This window comes from Cynocephalus volans, chromosome 1 (genome assembly GCF_027409185.1).
Source record: "Cynocephalus volans isolate mCynVol1 chromosome 1, mCynVol1.pri, whole genome shotgun sequence".
Taxonomy (NCBI): Eukaryota; Metazoa; Chordata; class Mammalia; order Dermoptera; family Cynocephalidae; genus Cynocephalus; species Cynocephalus volans.
The window spans coordinates 59,926,992-59,952,167 of NC_084460.1; the positions used below are offsets into that span (position 1 = coordinate 59,926,992).

Here is a 25,176-nt window from a genome sequence, read left to right on the forward strand (position 1 = left end):
CAGAAGCAAGAAAAGGTAAACTGATGTCAAGCTGGCCAGTCTTGGAGGTGGGGGTGCGGGGATGGGCAATGACTAGAAGGGAACATGGGGGGGGGCAGAAGGACATCTCAGAAGTTGATAAATGTCCTGCTTCTTGTGGACATCATTGCACACGTGTATTCAGTGGGTGAAATCCCAGTCTGTGCATTTCATGTGCACTTCTCAGTTTTACACTGTGTGCCACAATCAAAATGAAGTGTTTAGAATTAAGAACTATAACCAAAATTTTTTAATCAATAAAAGAGGTAGAACAAAGTCCACGGAATGTCCCCAAAAGTAAAACATATAGACAATTAAGAATGAATGGAAAATAAGAGATAAAGAAAGTAAGACTAAAGAAGTGGGTAAGAAAGCTGCATACTCCCACAATAGGTCAGCAGATGAAACAGACAAATTGAGAGACTGCTTTGCTGATCAGGAGAAGCAGGATAACATCCCACATCACCACGGATCCCAAGAGGAAAGGAACACAGGGGCTGCGTTGTTCTAGGTGGAGGGTGGAGAGAGAGAAACCCTTTAAATACAGTATGTGGATCTGGGTCTAAACCAACCATGAAAGCAACTTCTGGGACAGGTGGGGGCACATGAGTATGGAGGGACTAATGCCGGCACGAAGGCAGGATTCCAACCATGGCTTTCAGTTAAAGCTGTTGAACTTACTTGTTCTTTCAGTAAAATTCCATAACTAACTCATTCTTTTTTTTTCCATCTGCCTTCTTGAGATAATGCCTCTGGTGCAGAAGTTAGGGTTAGGGCTGTGCACCTAAGGGTGTTTTTCAGGATCTTGACGTTAGCTTGGTCCAACACAAACTGGGCTAGGCTGGCTGAGTCCACAGACCTCATCGGGGAGCCTGTGTGAATATCCAAAAATTCCTGCTCCAGACCCCTCTGTTTTCTGAACCTTCAGAGGTATGCAGAGGCCTTGAGCCTGTACAGACCCTCACCCCACCCTGACCACTTCCCAGTGAATATACCATCCTTCCCTCCGTGTGCAAGATGATCTGAGATACAAATCTCCATCTTCTCACATGGTCTTGTGAATAAACCTTTTTTCCTCTACTGCAAAAATTTGTGCTTCAGTAACTGGCTCCCATGCAGGCAGTTGGGTAACAGAAAGCTGGGGGAGGGTCAAGAAGCTGCTCCTCCCTGGGGTCCTAATGCACTCTGGAACTCCTGCCACCCTCAGCAAGTGAGTGGCCTGAACATTTCACCAGCAGCACTGTTCTCAGATCAATGTTAGAAAAAAAATTAGGCACTTATGAAAAGTCTGAAGCATGCCAGCTTTTGATACACAATTTTGTTTCCACGTCCCCAGCAAAACCTCAGTCATCACCAACACACATGGTTGTTCCCATGCTTGAGACAGAATCATCGGAGAGACGGTAAAAAAAAAGCTCAACTGAGTGAATAAGCTAACAGGTGCATAAGCCTAACCGGCAAAGACATGTCCTTCCAAATCAAGCAGCGAGCACTTCCGTCACAAACAGCACACTCAACAAAACATCTTGCTCAATATATTTTGAGACTAGTTCTACACGTTGCTGCTAAACATTTCTAGAAAGCTGCAAAAAAACCATCTTTATTGACTGGTGATCAGAATTCGGCGGACACCCCTACTGCTCCACAGCAGGTGCACAGAGTTCAAATCAAAGTGATAAATACACATGACATCATCAGTCATGTCCCTGTAAAATTGGGTTTCTAGCCAGGGCCCGCCCTCACACAATCCAAAACAAATTCACCTACTGTGCCAGCACCGTCCCACAGAGCTCCCTGCAATGACAGACATTTTTTTCTGGGCTTCCCATATAGGAGCCACTTGCCATGTGTGGATACTGAGCACATGAAATGTGGCTAGAACTAGTGAGGCACTGAACATATAATTCTGATTTTTGGTAGCACCACGTGGCAAATGGCTACCATGTGGGATGCAGAGACCACCACTGGGAAGAGTCACATATATCATGCTGCTGCAAAAACGTCTGCCTGCAGACTTTCCGTAGAGGAAGCTGCGCCAGCATGAATGGGATTATGGGTACTGTAGAAAAAAAATCAATGACTGCCACTACTGCAGGTTAATACGTTTCCTCCAATATGAAGATAAGTGCTTAAAGGTGTGTCCACTCTCATCTGTAGTATCATTCATTGGGCTAATGTACTGCATGGCTTCCCTCAAAACAGAAAGGGGAACAGATGCCAGGCCTGCGCTGACACAGACCACTCTAGAGCCCGGGAGACTGTCCACTGAGCTGGTCAGGACCTAATTGCCACTGCCTTTTTCTTCTGAGAGGGAAATGCCAGGGCGGGGAGGGAACAGGTAAAAACTGCTCCTGCTGTTTTGGGGTTGTGAAAGCCACCAGCACCGCTGAGATCAGTAACTCAAGGAGTCTCCCTGGGCCGTGTCCTCTTGGCTGGCCCGTTGGGCCCGGGTGGGGGACTCTTCTGTTGCCGCTTCCTCTCCAGCTGGTGCTGCACTCTCTCCTCTTTCTTCTTTAAGTAGGAGGCCATGTTGTCAAAAGTGGCCTTGTAGAGGCTGCTGAAGTTGCCATCTGTGCCAGCAGAGCCTGTGACGGGCAAACAAGAACGGATGTCAGTGGGACGATGACGCAGGTCCTGGTGGGCCCAGAACTCACAATTCCCACAAGCCCTCCCTCAATGGGGATGGCTCAGTGACACCCACTGTCCTCAGTGGACTTGTGGAGGCTCCTCTGAAACAGCTCCTGTGACACCACCTCCTGAATCCACACCTGGCTGGGACATGCTTCTAACAGAATATGGCAAAAGTGAAGGGATGTAACTAGAAACCAGGGTACAGAGAATCAGCCCCCACCGTGGGCTCACGCGCACTCTCTCATGCTCTCCCTCTCTCTCACTTCCTCTGAAGAAGCCACTACCCTACAGAGAGGCCACACAGCAGGGACATGGGGCGGCGGCCTCTGGCCGACAGCCAGCAAGCAAGCAAGCAAGTGAAGCTGCAGTCCACCAGCTTCGAGGTCCTGAAATCTGCCGACAACTGGTGAGTGAGCTGAGTGGACCTTACCCCAGAGAAACGTGAGGTGACCACAGCCTGCAGAGACCTCACCAAGCTGTAGGACCCTGCTAGGCAGCATCCAAACTCCTGACCCACAGACACAGTGGGAGGACAGCCTGTGTGTCCTAAGGTGTTGCATGGGGGATAATTTGTTATGCAACAACAGATACCGATACAGACCTGATGGCAACAACTGGCCACGCCCCACTGAGATGCCTCACCTGGTCAGGAAGCTCCAGCGACTACACTGGGCACATGACCCACCCCACGGCTGGCACGGCCTCCTAGCCTCTCCAGCAATTCTGCTGCTTTTGGGATATTCAAGCAGCACCCCCACCCCCAACCCCTACCTGCTCTGTAAACGGGCTGTTTTATCTGTAGAACATCTTAGCAAAGAGAAGCCAGGCTTTGGTGTGGGCCCTTGGGAGGTAACCCTTGGCAGGACTGCCAGCCACAACCCCAGAACCCTGCTGCTGAGGACAGCAGGGGCTGGGCCGGGAGAGCTGCACTGGAAACCCCACACAGAGCCCTGTTACAGATCCACTCAGAAAATGTTGCTAAAGCAAATCCAAACCATAGGGAGAGGACGTCAACTGTCGCTGTCTGGATCCTCCAACCATACAAGGAAAGTAAGATGGAAACACATTCTGGGATGCAGAGCCAGGAGGACACCCTGGACACACTCCAAGGAACTCGACTTCTAGCTGGAGGGAGTTTGGCTTTGCAAGACTTCTGAGCAACAACTCCTTTATTTGAATGAAGGCACCTAGATTCTGACGCCGGGCTATAAATGACCCCACAGACACTGTCTCCTCGAGGATCTAAAAGCCCAACGGAACAACCAGAAGCTGCAGGACTAGGGTCTGCCATCTTCTACCAGCAGACATGGGGGCAGGTTTACTATTTCAACAACCTCTGCCAGCACGGTGGTACAGCTGGCCTCAACCCTGCCAGGACACATGGCCCAACAGTGCTGCTGACCTGCCCCTCTTCCCTCAGCCTAGTGCTCCTGTTAGGACAGTGATGTCACGCACCCACTCAGGCCTTGAAGACCCTCCGTGGATTGTCCCTGACCTGACCAACCAGAGGGGACACCGCACACACTGGCACACGCACAGCAGGACCAACTCCCTCAACACTAGCAGCCTGGACAAGAGCAGCAGGGCACCTCCTTCCCCTCCCCCAGGTGCTGGCCCCACTCTAGGGATTTGCAACACCTACCCCTGGAGGCAGAGACGTAGAATGTTGTTGCTTGGCCTTGACCCCTGGGCCTTGACTCTTGGGCTCATGTGCTGCTGCTTTAATTATCCTGTTCCTTCCATGGTGTGCATGACCCTCCCTGAGGCCCCACGCTCTCTGTCTTTACTTACACAGCAGTTCCCTACAGCATGTGGCTTCCTGCAACCTGCCTTTCTCTATGGATGCTGTAGGATGGTACCCTGAGAAGCCCTCTGTGCTCATGACCTCACCTTCCATCATGGCCCAGTTCCCACGAAGGCAGTTGGAGATGTCCTCTAACACAGCACTCTCAGGAACAGACTGAAGATAACAGATAGAAAACCTTGATCAGAAAAAGGCAGGACTGAAGACCTGCTGGGCATGGCCCGGGCTGGCCGGCAGCCTGGCAACCCCAGTAAATCTTCCGTGAAGACCCGCTGAGGCAGCACCTATACGCTGTCCCGACAGAAGCCTGGGATGAGAGAGTGAGCTTGTCATGTGTCTGTGTTGGGGAGGCAGACCTGAGATGCTGCTCAATCCACAGCCCTTGCGCCTTCCTCCACCCTGGGGCTCACATTCTCCTGAGTGCCTGGCCACGCCCAGGCACAAGCTGAGCCTGCGAACACCAAGGACACAGTAAGGACGCACACCCAAGATGCACAGAGTGCCAGCTTCACCGCTAAAAAGATGCGTGGCATGGGAGAGCCCCAGAGACGTACACCACTTATGGCAGTCCCCCCCACAAAAGACCTGCTATAGGCATGAAGACTTAGGACACGCTGGCAGCACCCAGTTTCCCCAACCCAAGCCCGAGGCCTTCCAGCCACTGCCCGCTCTGGACTGGGAGTGATCAAGCTGAAGGGTTGACATGCAGGGCCAAGAAGGCCTGAGGGACAGCAGACCTGGGACTAGGAGAAGCTGCCCGAGCCTTACCTGCCACTGGCTGCCCTCGGGCCTGCACAACACAAGGGGGGCTTCCTGGCAGTCCTGCAGAACCCACAGCCCCTGTGTCTCCTCAAAAGCAATGTCCCACACTCGGTGCTGGAAAGACAGCCGCTGTCTGAACACCAATTGCTGTCTCGGGGCATCAAGCTGGAAGATGTAGACCATAGGGATACTGTCCATAAAGACAGAAGACAGTCAGCATCTGGGTGCACAGCCCCAGGAGCCAGTGCGGCCTTCGCCAGTATCAACCTCAGGAGGCACCCTGAGCCAGAAGCACCCAGCCGCGCCCCTCCAAATCCCTGACCCGGAGAAACTAGGGCATGATACACATTTGTTTTTAAGACCCCAAGTTCTGGGGTAACATGTTATAAGCAACTTAAAAGCAACACAGGACAAAGGAAAAGGGTAAGGAGACACCTGCGGCAGCTCTGGGCTCTGGCCTGGCCAGCGTTCTTACCCTCTCTGAACCTGCACCCTCACTTCCAAAACAAGCTGAGGCAACAGGACAAAATGGGAAGTGGGCAAGGCACAAGCACTTTCCCAGCAGCCAGCACAGACTCAGCAAGTGCCACCAACTCTCAGGTGGCTCCAGCATGACCAACTTTGGAGGGCTGCAGGTGGAGGCCACTGCTGCCCTTAAGTAATGGGCTTAAGCAGCAAGTGCGAGAGCTAACTTGGACACCCATGCTGCTCACGCAGCAGCGACCGTCGATGGCCTCTTCGTGTAGGAGGACATGCCTGTGGGCCAATAAACAATCCATGTACCCTTCCCGCCCCGTGGCTTGCAGGCAGTGGGCTGCAGCTTACCAGTCACACAGAAGTGCAACATAGCTCTCCTGGTGCCAGAATGCAATGCGGGACGCGGCAAACCGCTGGAAGGAAAAGAAGAGCTGAAATGCACATCACCCACGGGGACCCAACGCTGAGACATTCTCATCCAACATAACGAAAAATGAGAACATAACGAAAAATGCTCACAGCTCCCACATATCACCCAGGAAGGAAAGAAAGTGTGAGAATGTTCTAGAAATCAGTGAAGGAAGGGAGGGTAATGGCACCTCCCTGTTCCAAGTAACTGTGACATGCCAAGGCAGATGACAAAAGCCTCTCAGTGGCTTTGGTCCTACCTCCAGAGTCTCCAAAGCTAACAAAATTGGCAAAAAAACCAAAGAGAGGTGGGAGGAGAGGACAAAGGTAAGAGAAAGTGATTATTGGTTATCAGTTATGGACACAAGTGCCTGCGAGCTCCCACGCTTCCGGCAGAGGAAATATTAAAATGAAAGAAACTGCCAGAAGTCTGAGTCACGTGACATGTGGAGGAAAGGTACTGACCCACCCGGCCCAGCAGAGCACAGAGCTCACATCACACAGTTCTCATTAAGAAATGTGCCTGACCCATCGGGAAACTTAGCTCATGCCCGAGCAGTGCATCACTCTGGGGTGTCATGAGACTGTTCCACATCAGGAACAGGACGATGCCAGGTGGTCACTCTGCCCAGCTGACAAGCCCGAGGCACGCTCTTTGCTCGCATCCCACTGTGTCCACTTCCAAGTGGATCAGGGGCCCTTCTCTAAATCAGATGGTGGAATGCAGATAAGGCTAGATATGAATTATTTCCCAGTTACATGACTAGAGGCCTTCAGAATTTGAAACATGCAATTTCTCCCAATCTGGAAGAAGTCTGGCATTGACGGCAAAGAACTGTTTCCAACGGCTAAGCAATTCTTCCCACACAAACCAAGTGACTGGAGAGACGCCCTGAAAGCACTCAATCACCCTGAGCTGAATGTGTGCAGCTACCTTGTGGCCATGAGGCTCCGCTGGCTCTGGCAGACTGTCCAGGTGACAGCAGTGCAGTTGGCAGCCGCTCCTGTACTCCCAGAGCCTCAGGGTGCAGTCCTGCACACAACACACAAAGGGGTGAACATGTGGGGTCTTGGGAAGGCTTCTGCCAGCTGGGGGGGTAACACAGAGGGGACAGCTGGGTGTGGTCAGGGGAGTTCACTTGGTGACACAGCCAGTGCTACCCTTACAAATCAAAGTCTCTCTGCTCTTAATTACTGTGTAAAGAGCTCATGCAAAATAGGAAGAAAATTTTGTTTTCTTCACCATAGCAACATGGGCCAAGGACACAAGACAACCAGACCGTCACATCACGTGCTAGGTCAAAGACCACACCTGCGGTGCTTGGGGCAGGTCTGCATGCACACACACACATACACATGCACATGTGCACAGACACTTCAGCGATCACGTGGGGAGAAGCACATGGGCTAACGAGTGTGACATCTGTCCCACAGGTGAAAAGGGCAGGTGCACTTGCCACCAGCGAGTGGCAACTGGTACAACTTTTCAGGAAACTGAGATATGTACCAAGAGCCTTGATGCTCTGAAAATAATCATAAATACAAAACAGGGGGTTATCTTTTTTAGTAATTCATTATAGCACTGACTAAAGTGGAGGGAAACAGAAAGAAGCCGCCCATCTATAGAGTGGCACATCAGCTGAGGGTAAGATGGAGCCTCGTCCGCTCCAGCGTGGATCCCGGCAACAACCCCTAATGCAGAGGATGATCAAGTACCAAAAACAGACATGCACAGACCCACGTACACCTGGAAGACTCAATACTGACACAACCTAATGAGACAGTGTCCATGTATTATTTGTGAATATTTTTAAATAACCAAAAGGAAAAGGTGAAAAGTCGATACTCCAAACTGTAAACAACAGATAATACCCAGATCCTCTGGGGGCCAGGATATGAGTGTACACATATGAACAAACACACACAGAAGCACACCCTGACATGAATTTGGCAGATAAACATGGAGCCCAACACACAAATCTACAGGCTTCCCTGCTTACTCCAAAACCTCTCTACAAACAAGGAAAGGACGCTTAAAATGCACAAACCCTTTAGGACACAGACAGCTGACAGATGTCAATGGAACTTGTGAAGCTGGAAGCAGGTGAACAAATGCACTGGCCACAGAGAGGAGCCTGCCAGGCGCCAGTTTGTACCCAAGACCCAAGCAGGCAGGGCCCAGTCAGCCTAAAAGCAGGGGTGATGAGAGGGAGCTGTCCAAAGTCTTTCCAAAGAGCAATCACACCTCCCTGATCCCTGCCCCAGCAGAGCCAGGGATCCCCTGCCCTCAGCCCCCAAACCCCAGGCCAGCAGGAGACAAAGGTCCACTGTCTGGAGAGAAGGAAACTAGAGATGCCCTGGTCTCAGGCATGCCAGACACACACTGAGGAGAGATGTGCGGTCCCTCCCCACTCCCGTCCCAGAGCTGGTGGACAGGCTAACCCTGCCAGACAGGGTTGAAGACCAGGGAAATGGAGCACCAGCCCACATGTACTGTCCCACACAAAGAAGTGGCTGGTGCCCACACTCAGACCCTGCTCTGAGCCCTCCAGGCCCCAAACCCTGGGCACAGACACCAGCCTTCCATGTCATAAACGGGCAGGTGGGATAACCAGACATCCTAGGAAACCTCCCACAAGAAAGGTGGACGACACACAGAGTGAAGAAAAAAGGCGAGGAAAAATCTAGGAAGGAAAAGGCACAAGCTCTACCTCAGTGAGGTAGAAGATGCTGTGATCGTGACCCAGGAACGGGAGGCTGAAGAGGAGCATCCCAAGGGCAAGAAAGCTCCTGAAAATTAAAAATAATGATGCATTAAAAACAATTTTAATAAAACTAGGATTTCCATGGGAGGCTGGAGAGTGAAGCTGAGGCAATCTGCCAAGCAGCAGCACCAGGATCAGAGTCACCCAAGAGACTGACCAGGGGAGGAAAGAACCAGAGCATCAGAGAAAGCGGCTACGCATCTACCTGACACAAGACCAAGAAGAGTGAGCAGGAGGCATGGGGAACCAGAAGGAAAGGACGTAAGGAGCCCCCAGACTGAGGACTGTGAGGACCCAGGACGGGAAGAGCCACTGACTGATCTCTGGAGCCTGCCTCCACCAGCTTCAACACCGAGACTGGGGCAAAGAGAAGGCCCTTCAAAGTGTCCAAGGAGGAGAACTGGCCCAGAACCTCACACCAAGGGCCTGAATGCAGAATGGTTCAGACTTCTTACCACAAAGTGAGCAAATTATAAACCAGCTGGAGAAAACAGAGGAGCAGCACCTTCAAAATCCTGAGGAACAACTCTCCACCTCACCCCGGCTGGCCAGCTCAATGGGTAGCGCACAGTGCTGAGAACGCCAGGGTCAAGGGCTCAGATGCCCACGCTGGCCAGCTGCCAAAAAAATAATATTCCACCCAACTAACGACCAAGTGCTGAGCATAGACTAAAGGTATTTCCAGAGAGGCAGTCTCAAACACTGACACTCCTTGTGCCTTTTAGAAAGCTACTAAATAATTGCTCTGCCAAAACAGAGGAGTGAATCGTGAGAGCCAGGCCTTCAGGAGCCTCTTCTACACACATGAATATTTTCTTTTTTATTATGAAAAAGACTGGAAGGTGTACAACAAAACTGACAAAAACAGACCATCTCTGGGAACTCTGGCCATGTGGACTTTCTTCCCTTTACTTTTCCTGTGGCCGTGCGTTGCTTCAAAGGGCAGGAAAAGGAGACTGAGAATGAAAACCAGTTAGAATGAAAGTGGTAAAGAGACTCAGAGCAGAAGCCCAAGTGATGCCTGCAGGCACCGAGGAAGCAGCTGACCCTCTGCAGGAGGGTCAGCAGGCTTCCCACCCAGACCACGCCAGGCCATGGAGTTGCAGAGGACATGCACGGGGGGCAGGCAAGATGAAGGAGGTGGTGTGCAGGCAAAGCTTCTGTGACAAAGGGACAACTGGACCCTGCCAGGAACCAAGACCCTCACTGTGGTAAAGTCACTGTGATGATCCTTCTAAGGAGTGGACTTTGGATGGAACATGCCTCTAGTCACTAAACTGTCAGGGCTTCCAGGCCCCGATGGGACACAGAAGTCACACTCAGTAATCCACAGGCGCCCCACTGAGAGGGTGTGCCCCCTCCAGATAGCGGAGGACCTGAGCTCAGCAGCTGATGTGACAGACCCAGATCCCCCTCGGATGCTCCTCAGAGTCAGAAAAGGTTTCTCTGTCAACTGTTTTTAACCGAGGTCCTGATGCTATGGTAGAGTAACAGCAGCCCTCTGAACGGACGCCTTCCATACCCATTCCTGTTCAACACATGTGCACATGCACACATACCCCATAGATCACACACACACCCCACACACACTCACACCACAGACACACGCAGCCCTGAGTGAGGGACTGTCAGCCAGGAGCGAGTGACAGGCAGCTCCAAGATTTGGAAAACAAGCACCACCCAGTGGACGGCCGCTGCTGCAAAGGGCCCTCAGGCTTCCCACCCACAGTGGAACGAAAGCAGCACTCTGCGGTGACCCGGCCTCTGTGGCAGGCCGGGCACTGCTGGAAGGAATCCTGAGGGAGCCATGGCTGAGTGGAGCACTTACCCCGGAGGAGGACAGAAGCAGCTCAGGATGACTGGGCACCACAAAGATGCGGCTCACAAACCTACAGCGAGACGAGAAGCATGGGGTCAGCTGCTTCTGCCTCCCTGCTAAGACACCCGCGCAGTCATGGGGACCAGGGAGGGGGGCATTCATCTCAGAAGAGAAGCCTTCTGCTCCCCGACAAAACTGACCTCCACCAAAACCAGCCAGCACAGAAAGGGTACCAGGTCTAACCAGGTGACGGCCTCCCGGATGGGAGCAAGCCGAATTAGGGCAACACGCCCTGTCATGTCCCCAATAACACGACAACCAGCCCAGATGAGCTCCTCAGCCAGGCCTGCCAGAAAGACCCAAGAGTGCCTGTGACCCTCCAGATGCTCTGCTCAGTGGCACCTCAACAGGCTCCTGAGCGCCCACCTTTACCTAAGACACTGGCACTGAAGGCCGGTGACAACGGGACCCTCAGGTGAGACTCAGAAGATGGAGAAAGAAGGCAGCCAAACCGACTGGCTGAGTGAGGTCAAATCCCTGATCGTCCCTCAACAACACACCTAGAGATCAGGACCATGAGTGGCCCAGCCGGAGACCTGTTTCTGCTGAACCAAGCCCAGTACCCACCCAGGGCTCGGCCCACAACAGCATACGACACAGAGTCACAGCCACTCTCCCCAGCTGATCCCGAGCAGCTGGCTCTTTCTGGAAACCCATCAAGAGCACGGGGTGGCCTGTGCGGCTCCTTCACCTCCACCAGTGTCACGGCCTCTGCTCATGCCACCTGACTTGGCTGCACCCACCCCACTCACCAAGGGCTGCCTTCCATGAAGGTGTTGGAGTTCTAACCTCAGGTCCTTCAAAAGGAGAAAACGAACTCCAAGTGCCAGAACAGGCACAGCATGTTCACTACAGAGGGCACACATTGCCTCAAAGTTCTCAACAGGGAAGGATGGAAATCACAATTGCCACAGGTGTGGAACAAAACGTTTAAAACCAATTGTTCTTCATTTAGCCAAACACTGAAATATCGACTGAGCACCTACTACATGCCAGGCATTGAGCAGAGGGCTGGCGTCAGCTGTGCACAGAAACGACCAGGAGACAGGTAATATGCGGACATTCAAACCTCAGCCCAGGGCCCAGAGCAGCACCATCCAACAGAAACACAACATGAGCCACAAATGGGAGCCACAGATGTTGATTTAAGTTTGCTAACTGCCATGTTTAAAAAAAGTAAATAGAAACAGGTGAAATTAGTTCTAATGCTACGTTTTTACTTAACTCAAAATATCCAAGGGATGGGGTATTTCCCTACAGGGGGTCGGGGAAGCCCCTGAGGAGACAAGTGGCAACAGCAGAAGGCTGAGGAGGTGCAGGAGGGCAAGGAGCTGTGTGGGGAAGGGCACTCCCATCAGCAGAAACAGCACGTGCCAAGGCCCTGAGACAGGACTGTGTGCCTGGTGGAGTCAGGGACAGAGCAGACCCCAGCGAGACACAACAGCAGGGAGCAGGCTGGGGCATGCAAGTCACAAGAGGTCTGGAGATGGATTACTAAAGAACTAAGCTAGCACAAGTTACAGACTGAGTGACCACTGACCTTCTTAAAGGTCATTTTTGCATTTTTCCATTCAAAACCAAGAAAAAAGGAGCAATCTCAGAATTGAAACAAACCCCACCAATTTCTTCTACTGCCTCAAACGACATATTTAAAAACATTTCAGCTAATTAAACCAACTGCTTTTCCTTTGTGCACAGTGAAATTAGCCTTTTGCTTTGGAAGAGCAATGTTCTCCAGAAATGCCTCCCAAATAAATCAAAATTCAGTTCCTAAAAGAGAGCTCACTTGTCAGAAGACAGAGATCACAACGTAGACAAATACCTGGATTCAGAGCCTAATGCTCATCCCCCAGCACACCCACCTACTGATGGCTAACAACTGCTGGAAAGTGATCAGAAGTCTCTACACTGAGAAAGCAGGAGTTTTCCAGAAACAAGCACTCATCACAAGGCCAGCCTGGGATAACAGATGTGAAGGGGCCCCAAGTCGCTCCTGTCTCACACTTTCTGTACACTGGACGTCTGTAGGTGGCAAACCAATGGTCTGCACATAGTGCCCAGGCACGTGGCTCTGGCCTGGCTTGAGTGGGGCTGCGATGGTGGGGCAGCACACAGAGATGCAAGCTGACACAGGGCTAGCAAAAGAACCAGGTCCCTTTAGGAAAGGGGTTTCTAAGCAGCTCTAGGTGACAAGGAGGTACCTGGCCATCTACCAGTAGCTCCCTGGCCCCACAGCTCCACCTTTACTGTTTTAAACCTGAGCTTCTCTTAGCTGGGGAGGGGACACGGAGAGGTGCCCCAGGCAGAAAGACTCACTCCGTGTGCCCCAGGCAGAAGGACTCGATGTTGTATGGCGCTGTGGCCCAGCTCACCCGGATCTTCTCATCCCGGTCGGCAGTGAGGACGAAGCGGTCATCGGGACTCACAGCCTGCATCACAAGGGGGTCAGAAAAGTGGAGCTGCTCACTTACCTGCTCACATGGCACCACAGAAACGCCTGGATCTTCTCCAGTACCCAGTCCCTCACAGAAGCCGCTGCAGAAGGCTTCCCAAAGGGCACCTGCAGCCCAAGAGCCAGAAAAACAAGGCCCCCGGGGACAGGCCAGTGTAGGCGCCTTCCCTCCTTTTTCTGCAGTCTAATTGCTGGCCACCTCCTCCTTCTCTGGTTGGTCCCAGGGCTACCCCCAGCCCTCATTCCTCAGCTCTATGTGGGATCCCATGGCAGGTCAGAGCCACATCTGGACATCCGCTTGCCCCTGGCACATCCAGACCCAACTTCTTCTTTCCGTCTGTCCCATGCCTGCCGCACCCCTCCTGTCTCCAGTACCCCTGAGTCACCTCCTCTCCTTCCTCTCTCACATATCCCCCAGTCCTGGTGAGGGTCCTTCACATCCCTCCTCCACTGTTCCTGCCTGTCCCTGTGTGGGTCTGATCCCAGCTCTACCACCCCGGACTGCAGAGGGCTGTCTCTGCTACAGGAAAGTCCCTCCCTCCTCTTCAGGTGCTCGGGGTACACAGGCCCAGCCCCTCTCCTCTGTCAGACTCTCCTGCCTCTGCCCCACCTGACCTGGCCTGGAGTAGACATTAATTCAGCCCATTCCCCACATACCACATCTAACAACATAGACAGGTGCCCAAGTTCAAGTCTGCCACATCCGTGTGGATCCAACACCGAGAAGGAGTAGACGTCTCCAGACTTGTCGGCTACCAAGACCTTCTCCTCAGAAGCTGTGAAGGTCAGGGCCGTACACCTCCTCACCACAGTCCTGGAAGGCCAGAGAGACGCACAGGTTAGTTTCCACAGTGGCACGGGGTCCTCCGACAGACTGTCTGACTATGTGTCCTGTGGCACATGGCAGGGCCTTGCCATGTGCTCGCTTTTCCAGCTACCGAAGATGGTGCCAGGAAAATGAAGCAAGAAAGAACTGAAAGCCAATGCCTTAGACAACTTCTACTTACACAGTTTTCTTTTAAAAAAATTGCTCCTAATGGAAGGAGATGGGTGGTGGATACATGGGAGGGTAAATACACGAGTGGATAAAATCCTCTTGACCTCACTGCATGTTTCTCCCACCCAGCAGGACTGCCTGGCCTGCTCCACCCATGGCCTGCTCTGCTGCACGGGCCCAGGAACCCTATGGGCACTGCCAGCTGCCACGCCCCTGCGGGTGGAAGAGCCGGCCCCTGCGTCTTGGCGCTGGTCTAGGCCCCACACTAGTCGCAGCGAAAACAGGAGGGTAACGTGCCACATGGCAGGCACCACACAGAGCTATGAGCTCTGAGTCCCATCTCGCTCTTCACTAGCATTAGCAGATCATTACCGTACTCATAAACTCAACCCTCAATCCGGGGTCACAGGATTCCTCATACTGGCAAGTTGGCTTGTAAAAAATAAAGTTAACGTTTCACTCCACCCCCTTAACCAGGGGTTAGGGTTTATGGTACTTCCCCGTTATCATTCTTCACTTCATTTCTACTGGGATCTCTTCAAAGTAGCAAGACAGGGCTGGCCGCTAGCTCAGTTGGTTAGAGCATGGTGTTGTAATATCAATCAGGGTCAAGGGTTCAGATCCCTGTATCCACCAAAAGTCCAAAATAGTCAAAGTAGGAAGATAATAAGTATTCTCTCCATAGGGCAAGGTATCTGTTTTATTTTACATAGACACAAGCTATAACATTGCTTTACAAACACAAAAATTTACATTTACTGCCTCCTCACAGAAGAGCAGCCTGGGCTTTCCTTTCACACCTAATATCCAAGCTGCAGACACAGGGCACCTGGCTCCCTGCAGCTGGAATGCCGGAGGACAGCCTGGAACGGAGACTGAAGCTTAAGGAACTTTGTCCCCAACACAGGGACCAAACAGGAGCCCTGCATGTCCCTCAGGAGTGAGGCACAAAAGGACTTCTGGGAAAATATAGGAAAATGGTCAGGGCCCCTCAGATGTTCAGAATCTTGCCGAGTTTTTGATGTAAATATGCACGTGCACCCAGGTGTTCCTTGGTCTAAGGTAATTGCACATGTGCACCCAGGTGTCCTGGGTTATGGACTTAAGTATAAAGTACAAGCAGCTCTGATCCACGGTGGCCGCCCCCCACTCCCAGCGGGGGAGAGGGGGTCATGGGGAGGCCGCTAGTGCTGCTGGAGGCTGCTGCTGCCAGTGCCTCCGGGACCCGCTGAGATGCTGCTGCCATTGCTGTGGACTGAGCTCATGTTATCTGCCAATGGCTCCCAGGATCTCTCCTAGTTACCTAGTGTGGACCTGCATGTGAGGGGTCTGGTGACCCAGTCTGTACAATGGGTTTGGAGGGTCTGAGCCCTAGCCCTGACAATACAAATGGAAACTTAGTATAAGTAAAATAAGGAAATATTTGGGCCGACCCCATGGCGCACTTGGGAGAGTGTGGCGCTGGGAGCGCAGCAGTGCTTCTGCTGCGGGTTCAGATCCTATGTAAGGATGGCCGGTGCACTCACTGGCTGAGCACGGTGCGGCCGGTCACAAAAATGACAAAAAAAAAAAAAAAAAAAAAAAAAAAAGGGAAATATTTCAGCTTTAGTTATGATTTGCCCTAGCTATACAATTATCATAGCTATTGCCTCAGCCCGACAACTGGTGTAGTTGTGTAGCTTTACAAGGACAGAAGAAGAAAGGTCTGCACCCTAGTCCCCTGCTGCCAGCCTCCCTGGCAGCTGAGACAATTCCAACACCTCCCCCTCCCCCACTTGGCAGTACTGGCGCCATGGAAGGGAGGCATAATGTGATAAATATGGAGAAGACAATGACAAAAGAAAGAGAATTAGGCTCTGGGGCAAGATTAGTCAAAATTCTCACAGCATGCTGCAATTTAAACAAACGGTGCATGCTGCACCAGCAACACAGCACCGTGGTCTAATGGGTTCAATAAGCAGCTGCAGCCAACACAGCCATAGCATCCACAGGAGCAGCCCAAGACAAACCACCAAGTGGCGACACAGGGTTCCAAGGATCTCATCCACCCTGGGTAGCACAGCTGAGCCCTCCCTGCACTGCACCTACCCAGCTCTGCGCAGAAGCGCATTCCTCATCTCGTGCCTTCGTCTTGTGCCAGCTGGGGGCCTTCAAGCCTCTCAGGCTAAACGTGTCCTGGCACTGATCCCAGGATGGAGCTCAACTGTGTGTGAAGCAGGCTTAGGGGTTAGGGTCCGAGGGAGTCAGGTCACAGAATGGCACAGTCAGTCAACAGGCTGTGTGTCACTCCAGCAGGAGGCATCCAGGGAGCTGAGGCAGTGGGCTCTGTGGGGTCTCAGGCCTCAGCACTTCTCCTTCCCTCCACAGAGTTTCTGGGGTCTTGGCCCAGAGCCCCCGCAGGAGAGAGCAACCGAGAGCTCATCCTGCAGGCCCTCTCCCCTCTGCCAGTGAGTGGAAGAGCTGAGCCCTGAAATCCCCAGACTAAGCAGGCACTGCCCGAGCCCACTTCCCCAGAACTGCCCTGATCAGGCCCTGCCAGGGCACTGAGGGTACCAAGTGACAATGCCTGCTCCAGCCCAAGCTCCCCCAACCTCATGTTTCCAGCAGCCAGACTCCTCCTCTCCAACCCCAGGCACCAGCAGGCCGGGCAAACACTGATCTGACTGCTGGGGGCTCTGCCTTTTACATGTGCTGTTATTATTCTAATACAGGCGTTTTCTGAAATGGTGTGATTTCACATGTCAGATTTCTCATTCATAAATGCACATGTCAAAACTAAAAGTATCATCCTGTCACCCCATGTCCTCACCTTTGGTTCAGAAAACCTGACCTGGCTCCACATGCAAGGAGAGAGCCTCTGGACCTACCCAGGTCACAAGTCCTCCTGCCCTTTGTCATTTTAAACTGCTACCTGGAGAAGAATCTATGTCACCACAACTTCCATCTTGGATGTGCCTAAAACCCTCCAATGTTAAGTCTGAAAGCAGCAGCACGCTAGACAGAGCTCAGGATCTGGCCCCAGCTCAAAGGTGGCAGAACCAAAGCATGGGAGTAATGCTGGCCCCCAGACAGCCCCCAGACCAGCAGCTTGTGCCTCCTGCAAGCCACACCTCAGAGACTTTGGGTTTTGTAATCTGCTATCCTGACTGCATCAAACCACATTATGTTTTCCACACCACCTAAAGCAAATGTTTCCTACAAAAAGTCATTTCATTGGCATCAATTTAAAAGCCAAGAGCAAACATATAATTAAAGGGAAAAACTGCCAGGTGCCAACCACTGTTCTTTGCTAATGCCCACCCTGGAGTTTTATCAGGTCTTTACCTGCCCCGCTGGACAGCCTATGATGTGATTCTGGGTACGGGCCTGTGGCACCCACTCTATCTTTTCAGGGGCTGGGGACTAAAGATCAGCCATCCAGACAGTACATGATGAACACACTCTGGATACCAGGGCTTGGATGAGCTTGGGGGAGGGGGGGCGTGTCACACACCAATGCCAGGAAAGTGACACTGTCCACCCCTCCACAGGGAGAGGACAGCTGGACACTGCATATTTGGAACTTCCCTGGACACTGCCCCATGCGTCCCTTCCTTCAGCCGATGTCATCTGTATCCTTTCACTGCAGGAAACAGTAACCCTAAGAGCAGCTTCCAGCAAGTTCTCTGAGTCCTTCTTGTGAGTTAATGAACCTAAGGGTGGCTTTGGGGACCCCAAAACTTGCAGCTGGTATCAGAAATGAGAACAGATTGGTGACCTACTCCCTCAAAGCCACACCTTCTGACTCAAATTTCCAGAGGTAGAAAAGGCAGAAAGAGGTGTGAGGAAACTGTCATTTTAACAGTGGAATAGTGGGAACAACCTAGCTGTCTGACAGCAGGAAATGACACAACATCCAGGACAGACTGCTGCTATGTGGGGAAAACAGGCCACAAGCCAGCACGGTGCTGAACGCTACAAAGTAACATGGACCAATACTGTATCTGCAGAGAAAAACTGGAAAGGCAGACACCGTGGATTTCATTCACGAGAAATATCTACAGAGGGTGAGATTAAGGATCTTTTTTTTTCTCTTCACTCTGTACTTTTCTGTGGTTTATAGTTTTCTGTATGAACCAAAATCGAAGGAGAAAAATGGAAAAATTAACATGGTGACACACCAGACTGTACTACAGGGAACCAGATAGAACTAAGAACTTGTTCTTGAGTTCCATGATCTACCACCTTACCACTGCTGAGAGAGAAACCTGGATGAGATCCTGCAAAGGGCTCTAACCACTATGTCAGCACAGGAATTACAGATCTCCGTCAGTTCCTGACCCCAGGCCTCTGAAAAGTTTGCCAGCTGAGCATACTGGGAAATGCTTGTCCAATGTCTCGGTGGTTATCAGTGTATCTCACTTTACACACCTGGATTACTGAGAGACCATGTGAAAAATGAACCTTCTGTAGAGGGACTCATTTCAAACAAGTAAGTTTCCTGATAAAGAGCTCCTATAAATCAGTAAAAAAAGGAATCACCCCAATGTTAAAACAAAGGATATAGAGAAAATTCACAAAATATAAATGATTCTAAAGTATATAAAAAATTACCCTGCCACAAAATAATAATTATATAATATACCATTTTTCTTCTAACACATCATCTAAATTACACATTTTGAAAATACCCTGTGTTGCACATGGCAGGAAAAAGAGGCACTCAAACTCTCGAAGGCAGACAGATATAACCCCTTTGGAAGGCAATGTGGGATTATCCATCTAAATTACAAAGGCACATACCTTTTGACCCAGTAATTCATTTTGGGGAATTTCTCCTACAGATTTACTCACAAATGGGAAATATTATATCCGTGTATGAGTATTCATTGAGGCCCTTTTTGAAATAGCAAGACAAGCAAAATGTGAGTGAAAAATGTCCATCAATAGAAGGATAGTTAAGAAAATCATTGTAGATCCACACAATGGAATTGCATACAGCCACATACCTCTCTTGATTCGAACTCTTCACAAAATCTACAATCTGTACTCACATCTACCTCCCTTTCTTTCTACCCATGGGTGCCAAATGTGCCTTAAGTAGCTACAACAGCCTAAGTTTAATTCTCCTTCCAACATAACCCTTTAGTCCTAGTTGACACCTAGATCTCCCCTTCCCAGGCCAAACATCCCTGAGTCTTCTGATCACTGCTCAAGTGTCCTTGCCAAGCCAGGAGGTCTGCAGCAAAGTCACTAGATCAATGGCAGGAGCAGCTCAGCTTGGTCACATGGTGCTGCTCACAGTGCAGTCCACAGTCCAGCAGCGCTGGGGTCACTTGGGAACCTGTAAAAACCACAGAGTGCACAGCCGGACCGATCAAAGTCTGCAGTTTCACAAGATACCCAGGTGGCTCCTACACACGTGGGTCCTTGTCAGAGCTCAGCCAAAGCCTTTACTTCAGCAAAAGAATTATCATCACATTCCTTTATTTTTACTTTTTTGGTGCCAAAGTCCTCTTTGAGAATCTGATATGAGCTATGGAAGCTCTCCACAGATAAATTTAGCAGTCTCAGGAAGTCAAGAATGCGACCCCCAAAACTTGTATACTGAAGCCTTGCCCTTAACAGAATGTGACTGTATTTGAATAGGATCTTTACAGAAGTGATACAAAGGTTATATGGGTGGACCCTAGTCCAATCTGGCTGGTGACCTCATAAGAAGTGATTTGAACATAGACACACACACAGGGACCACCATGTGAGGATATGGCAAGAAGATGGCATTTACAGGCCAAGGCAACAGGCCTCAGAGGAAAACAACTCTGCCAACACTTTGATCTTGGACTTCCAGCCTCTAGAACTGTGAAAAAATTAATTTTTTGTTAACCCCCCTAATCTGTGGCATCTTCTATTATCACCGAGAGGTAAAAACCCCACCCCTGCCTTGCCTCCTGTAAACATGTCTCTCCCTGCTTCCCACAGGTTGTCCAAGAAACTCAAAGCCAAGGCCAGCCAACTAGAAAGCCCCTGACACCTGTAGGTATACCACTGGGAGAGGCTTGGGGTCAGAAACTTCAAGGTCACCTGGCAGCATCCACCCTGAATCCTTAGACACTTCATATCTTCTACACTCTAAATGATTTACTGACATTTTGGCTGTTTTGGCAGGAGAACAGTGTTTATAGACTTCTCAAGATAAGGGTGATGTGAACTCACAGCAGTCAGCTGGAAGCAGCAATTTATTACCAATTTTACCTCGGACTCAAGGCAACATGTTCAAAAGTCATTTTCCTATCAGTAAGGTGTCACCACCCAGGGGAAGAAACTGGAGGGTGGCTGTGGAAGGAGACTGCATGTCACTGCATCTCCTTTCAATTTTGCTGTGTTTTAAGTTTTAAATCACGTGCATCTACTAGCTATCTGATACACAAAGACACAAATATAATGAAAACGAAGCACTTTGTTAGGGCTTCATTTTTAAAAGAACAGAGAACAGAGTGGCTGTTCCTTGCTTTTGATGCCACCTCGAATTTGGCTTCTTACTCTTAAAGACTAAGATGAGACAAAAATCTAAAAGCTTAGCTGGACCCAATAAGGGTGTGAGCCAGCTACAAAGGGAAATTCCTCGACCTTAGTAGTCCAAACACCATACCCTGCATGTTTATCTCTGATTATCAAGGGACACTTAAACCATGTAGCTTCAAGCAGGCAGAGGGGCCTGGGGCTGACTCTGCTCCATGTGTTTTTATCCATGTCACAGAACAACCAGAATGATCCTAGCCCTGGCCCTGTTAAAGAAACAGAGAACATGCCTATCTGGAGGCTGTTGGAGCTGACAAAATCTGCCCAGCACCTTTACCACAGCATCACCACCTGCTCTCACAAGGATGCGGTGGCAGTGAGAAAAGATGGTGGCTTGGGACACAAAGATTCATAAAACGGCAGGGTTCCCTCCCTTTTAGAATGTGATGGAGGACACTTCAGAACTGGACTAAGTAAGGCAGAAGAACATTTACATGGCTTTGCTGGGTGAGAGGGAGAAGCGAGGCCCCATGGCATACATGTCCTTGCTGAATCACTGACGCTGTCCACACAGAACTCCCATCTGCTCTTCAGATACTTAGAAGTGCACTGAATGCACCTGGCTTAAAATGTGGCACAGGCACCTAACTTACGCACCATGCTTGATGTGTGTACAGTGCCAGTCGACAGCCTGTCTCTGCTCATCTCAGGCTGCACTGTTGTAAGGCAGCATGGCACAGTGGCCAGGGCCACCACCACTGGAGCCCAAGTGACCGTCTGTAGGCCCCTGCCTTTCGGAGCTGCCCAACCTGAGACTAGCTGCCTCCTTGCCACCAAATGTGAGAGAACAATTCCCCCACCACCCTCACAGGGCTGTTATGAGCAATCAGTCAGTGAACACAGGTGAAGTACTGAAAACAGCATCTGGCACAGAACCAGGGCTCCGTGTTAGTAGCTTATTGCTACTGATACTGTCACTACTGCTACCAGCATGCAAGTACAAGTTGTGCAAACAACATCTTAAGTATTCAACGTTAGCATTTCATACCTGACACTCAGACATTGCCATGGTTTTGTACGGAAAAGAATCAGACGCTTACTGTCATCGGTTAAAGCAAAATAGCTGCCAGACTTGGAGAAGGTGGATGCCAGAATCGTGTCAGTCCCCTTGTCCAAGGGCTGTCCGTCCTCCCTGAGAAAGAGAGGAGGAAAACGTTAGGCCTTAGCTGGGTAAATAAGGCTGCCCTCCTTGATCACCAGCCTTGTTAATTTATAACATGGGTGGAGGGAGAAAATATTAAGAGGTTCAAGTAGCCAGAATATAAAGATATATTAAGGAAACAGGGAGAGGTCCAAAATAGCTATAATTTTACAAGAGTGAAGTATAACTAAACAGAAAATCTCTCAGCACACAAGCCAGAATCCAAAGAGCTGAGCCCACTCCCTCATGGACATGGACTAACTAAGTTAAGGTAGAGGCAGGAACTAAATCATATTAAAAATAATAATAGTAAAATGAACTGAGCCACAAGATTAATTATATACCATAAAAACAATCACACACTCTGCTTTTCTTATCTTTCAATTAGCTAGAGTTAATTTCCTAACCTGCCTATAATGCATTTTAAATGTTTACCATTATTTCAAGGAGCCAATAATATACTTAATTACTGACAGAAAGTCCTAATATTCTTAATGCCCAATTTGAAAGCTACTTTCACGTTTCTTTCATGATTTGATACTTAGTTAATCCACAGAGCTGAGTGATAGGAATTAAGAACTCAGCAAGTAAGTCAACAGGTTATTTCTTAGGCTATCTGGTCCCATTATTCAAATCACTAATCAGGCCATGAAGAAGCTTCCTCATCATCTTACCCTTTATTTTCTTGTGACTTCTTTTCTGCAGTACTGCAATCATATACGAAGAGGCTGTCATCATCACTAAAGAGAAATAACACAATGACTTTAAAGGAGCACTTTAACAAAAATGCTGATTTTTTTCCCACCCAGGAACAAAACATATTTGCATACTCATAAATTAAGGGTCTCATCCATGACAAGAAAATTGTCTAGGTGCTTCAGGGAACAGTTAAAAGGCTTTATTTGCTTAATCTTCTATTTGGATATATCATACACGACAGGCAAGGTTCTGTCCAAAAAAAAAAAATCAGTTTCATAAAATAAGTGAAGGAAAAAACTCCTCAGGAATTCATGTACTATTCTTTCAGGCACTAGAAAGAAAATAATACAACATGGTTATAAGAAAAACTATGTTGTGATATTGTTGAGTTTTCAGTGCGATTCTGCACCAAAATTTAAAACAGCCATTACTTATTTAGAAAAACGTCTCACCTACCCAAAAAGGCTCCCATGACCCCCAAGCACTTACCAATATAGGCAAATCACCTATCTTCCCTACCACACTCTAAGATCTCTTCCATTTATCCTATCCCTGGCACATGAACTTATCTTTTACATATTTACATCTTTTAACGTGATGGCACCCAAACACTTTTCGCATGGAACATTGTAGTGTAGACAGAGAAGTGGTCTTCCAAGTCAGAAACTTTGCCAGTCACTAGATTTCGTCAAAGCAAGCAGATTCTGTCTAATATACCCATGGCTCACTGGGGCATATATTAGAGACTGGAAGTCTCTAAAAAAAATAATCTGGGATACATGACAGGTTTGTGAGTACATTTTTTATGAGATCTAAAAAGAATGAAACTCTGCCATTTGTGGCAACATAGATGAGCTTGGACAAAATTATGTCAAGTGAAATAAGCCAGGCACAGAAAGAGAAATACCACAAGTTCTCACTCATATGTGAAAGCTAAAAAAGTTGATCTCATCGAAGTATGGGGTAGAACAGCAGTTACTAGAGACTGCTAAGAGCAGGGAGGAGCGGGGAGAGGGAAGAGGGTGGTCTACGGATACAAAATTGCAGCTAAACAGGAAGAAGCAGTTCCGGTGTTCTATTGCACTGTAAGAAACTACAGCTAACAATTTATTGTACAATTTCCAATAGCTAGTAGAAGATTTTGAATGATCCTAACACAAATAAATGCCTAACGTCTAAGGTGATGGATATGCTAATTACCCTTATTTGATCATTGCACATTGCACACATGTACCCAAATATCACAATGTACTCCATAAATAATATGTCAAATAAGAAGAAATAAATTTCATAAAATGAAAAAAAAAAAAAAACCCAAAGAATAAAAATAAACTTAACAACGACTTGGCTTTGTGAAACTAAACGTCGAACAGTACAGAGTACGTTTGATAGACACATCTTCCGTTCCAAGTATGAAAGAACAAAAATCACCCTGGGAAAGGAAACAAGGGGCCAAAACTGAACACTATTAATAACCCCAAGGTTCCTGGGTCGAGACTTTTCGATCAACAAACATTTACTGATTTAAAAATCCTGGGCTTTGTCCAAGCACTTGGGGATATGCTAAGGGAAGAGAACGAAATTGCAGAAAGCAAAAGCAGAGCCATGTGAAGCGCCACCAGGGATGTGCCCGCTGTGGGCTCTCGGTGCACCCCAAACCCTGAGCAGCAGTTAGGGTGGGGTCTGTGGATGCGGGCACTACCGCAAGGAGGCGGCAAGAGGGAGTGCGCTGGGAATCAGCGAGTCCGCCGAGTAAGCCCCTCTCACAGGGAGGCCCGGCTTGCTCCAGAGAGGGTCTGCCCGGCGCCCCCGGGGCCCCGCAGTGTTGCCATCGTCGCCCCACGTGACCCAGCCAACCCGGTCCCGGCGCAGCCGCCGCAGAGTCCGGAAATGTCCCGACGCTGACCGGGCAGATGGAGCTGCTCACCCGCCATCGCGGGCGCGGGGCCCGAAGAAGGTGGCGAGGGGCGCGCAGCGGTCGGGGATGGAGCCTGGGAAAGCGGCGCCGAAAGCGGCCGCTCCACGCCCGGGGACACGCGGCCAGTCGAGGCGGCGGCGGAGCTCCCCACGTCACCCCAGAGCGGGAGCAACCACAACGGTGTTGGAGAATCGGGATCGCCAGAGCCCGACACGCGCCCGCAGCCAGGACTCCCCGTTCCAGGGCCCCCTCACCTGCTCGCAGTGGAGGTGGCCAGGAAGCGGCTGCCGCCCCGCACCACCAGCACCTGTCCGCACAACGCCAGCCCCACGGAACTCGCCATACGCCCTACCGTCACGCGGCCACCCACATGCGCTCACTCCGCGCCTTTTCCTGTTGGCGCCGGACAGTGACGTCACGCGCAGACGCTGCGAGGTGACGTTACCCCAGCCCTGCGGAAGAGACGGCCGTGAGCATGCGTAGAAGGTGATGTCTCGCTTAATCCTCGGGTCCAACTGGGTACGTATCAGTGGCTCAGCCTCAGTCGCTCAGCCAGTTTATGCGGTGGAATGCACCACACGCATGGTAAGTGCCGGCCTAATGCTCATCTTCTCTTCCTGCCTGAATAGGGTCGGTGCTGACTCTTTTCCCCGCTGTATTTGGC

The 25,176-nt window shown here is 50.2% G+C and overlaps 1 protein-coding gene across 1 annotated transcript; it reads right to left on the minus strand.

Annotated features, from left to right (window-relative positions):
* Window positions 1-245: 245 nt before the first annotated feature.
* On the minus strand, window positions 246-24,906 carry WDR4 (WD repeat domain 4). The gene is made up of 11 exons (XM_063092483.1): window positions 24,767-24,906; window positions 22,570-22,635; window positions 21,743-21,886; window positions 13,854-14,010; window positions 13,061-13,173; window positions 10,694-10,754; window positions 7,035-7,133; window positions 6,041-6,105; window positions 5,222-5,405; window positions 4,540-4,609; window positions 246-2,603 (listed from the first exon to the last, which is right to left on the minus strand). The coding sequence occupies exons 1-11, from the start codon at window positions 24,853-24,855 to the stop codon at window positions 2,419-2,421; spliced, it is 1,233 nt and encodes a 410-aa protein (XP_062948553.1). The 5' UTR covers window positions 24,856-24,906; the 3' UTR covers window positions 246-2,418.
* Window positions 24,907-25,176: the final 270 nt, after the last annotated feature.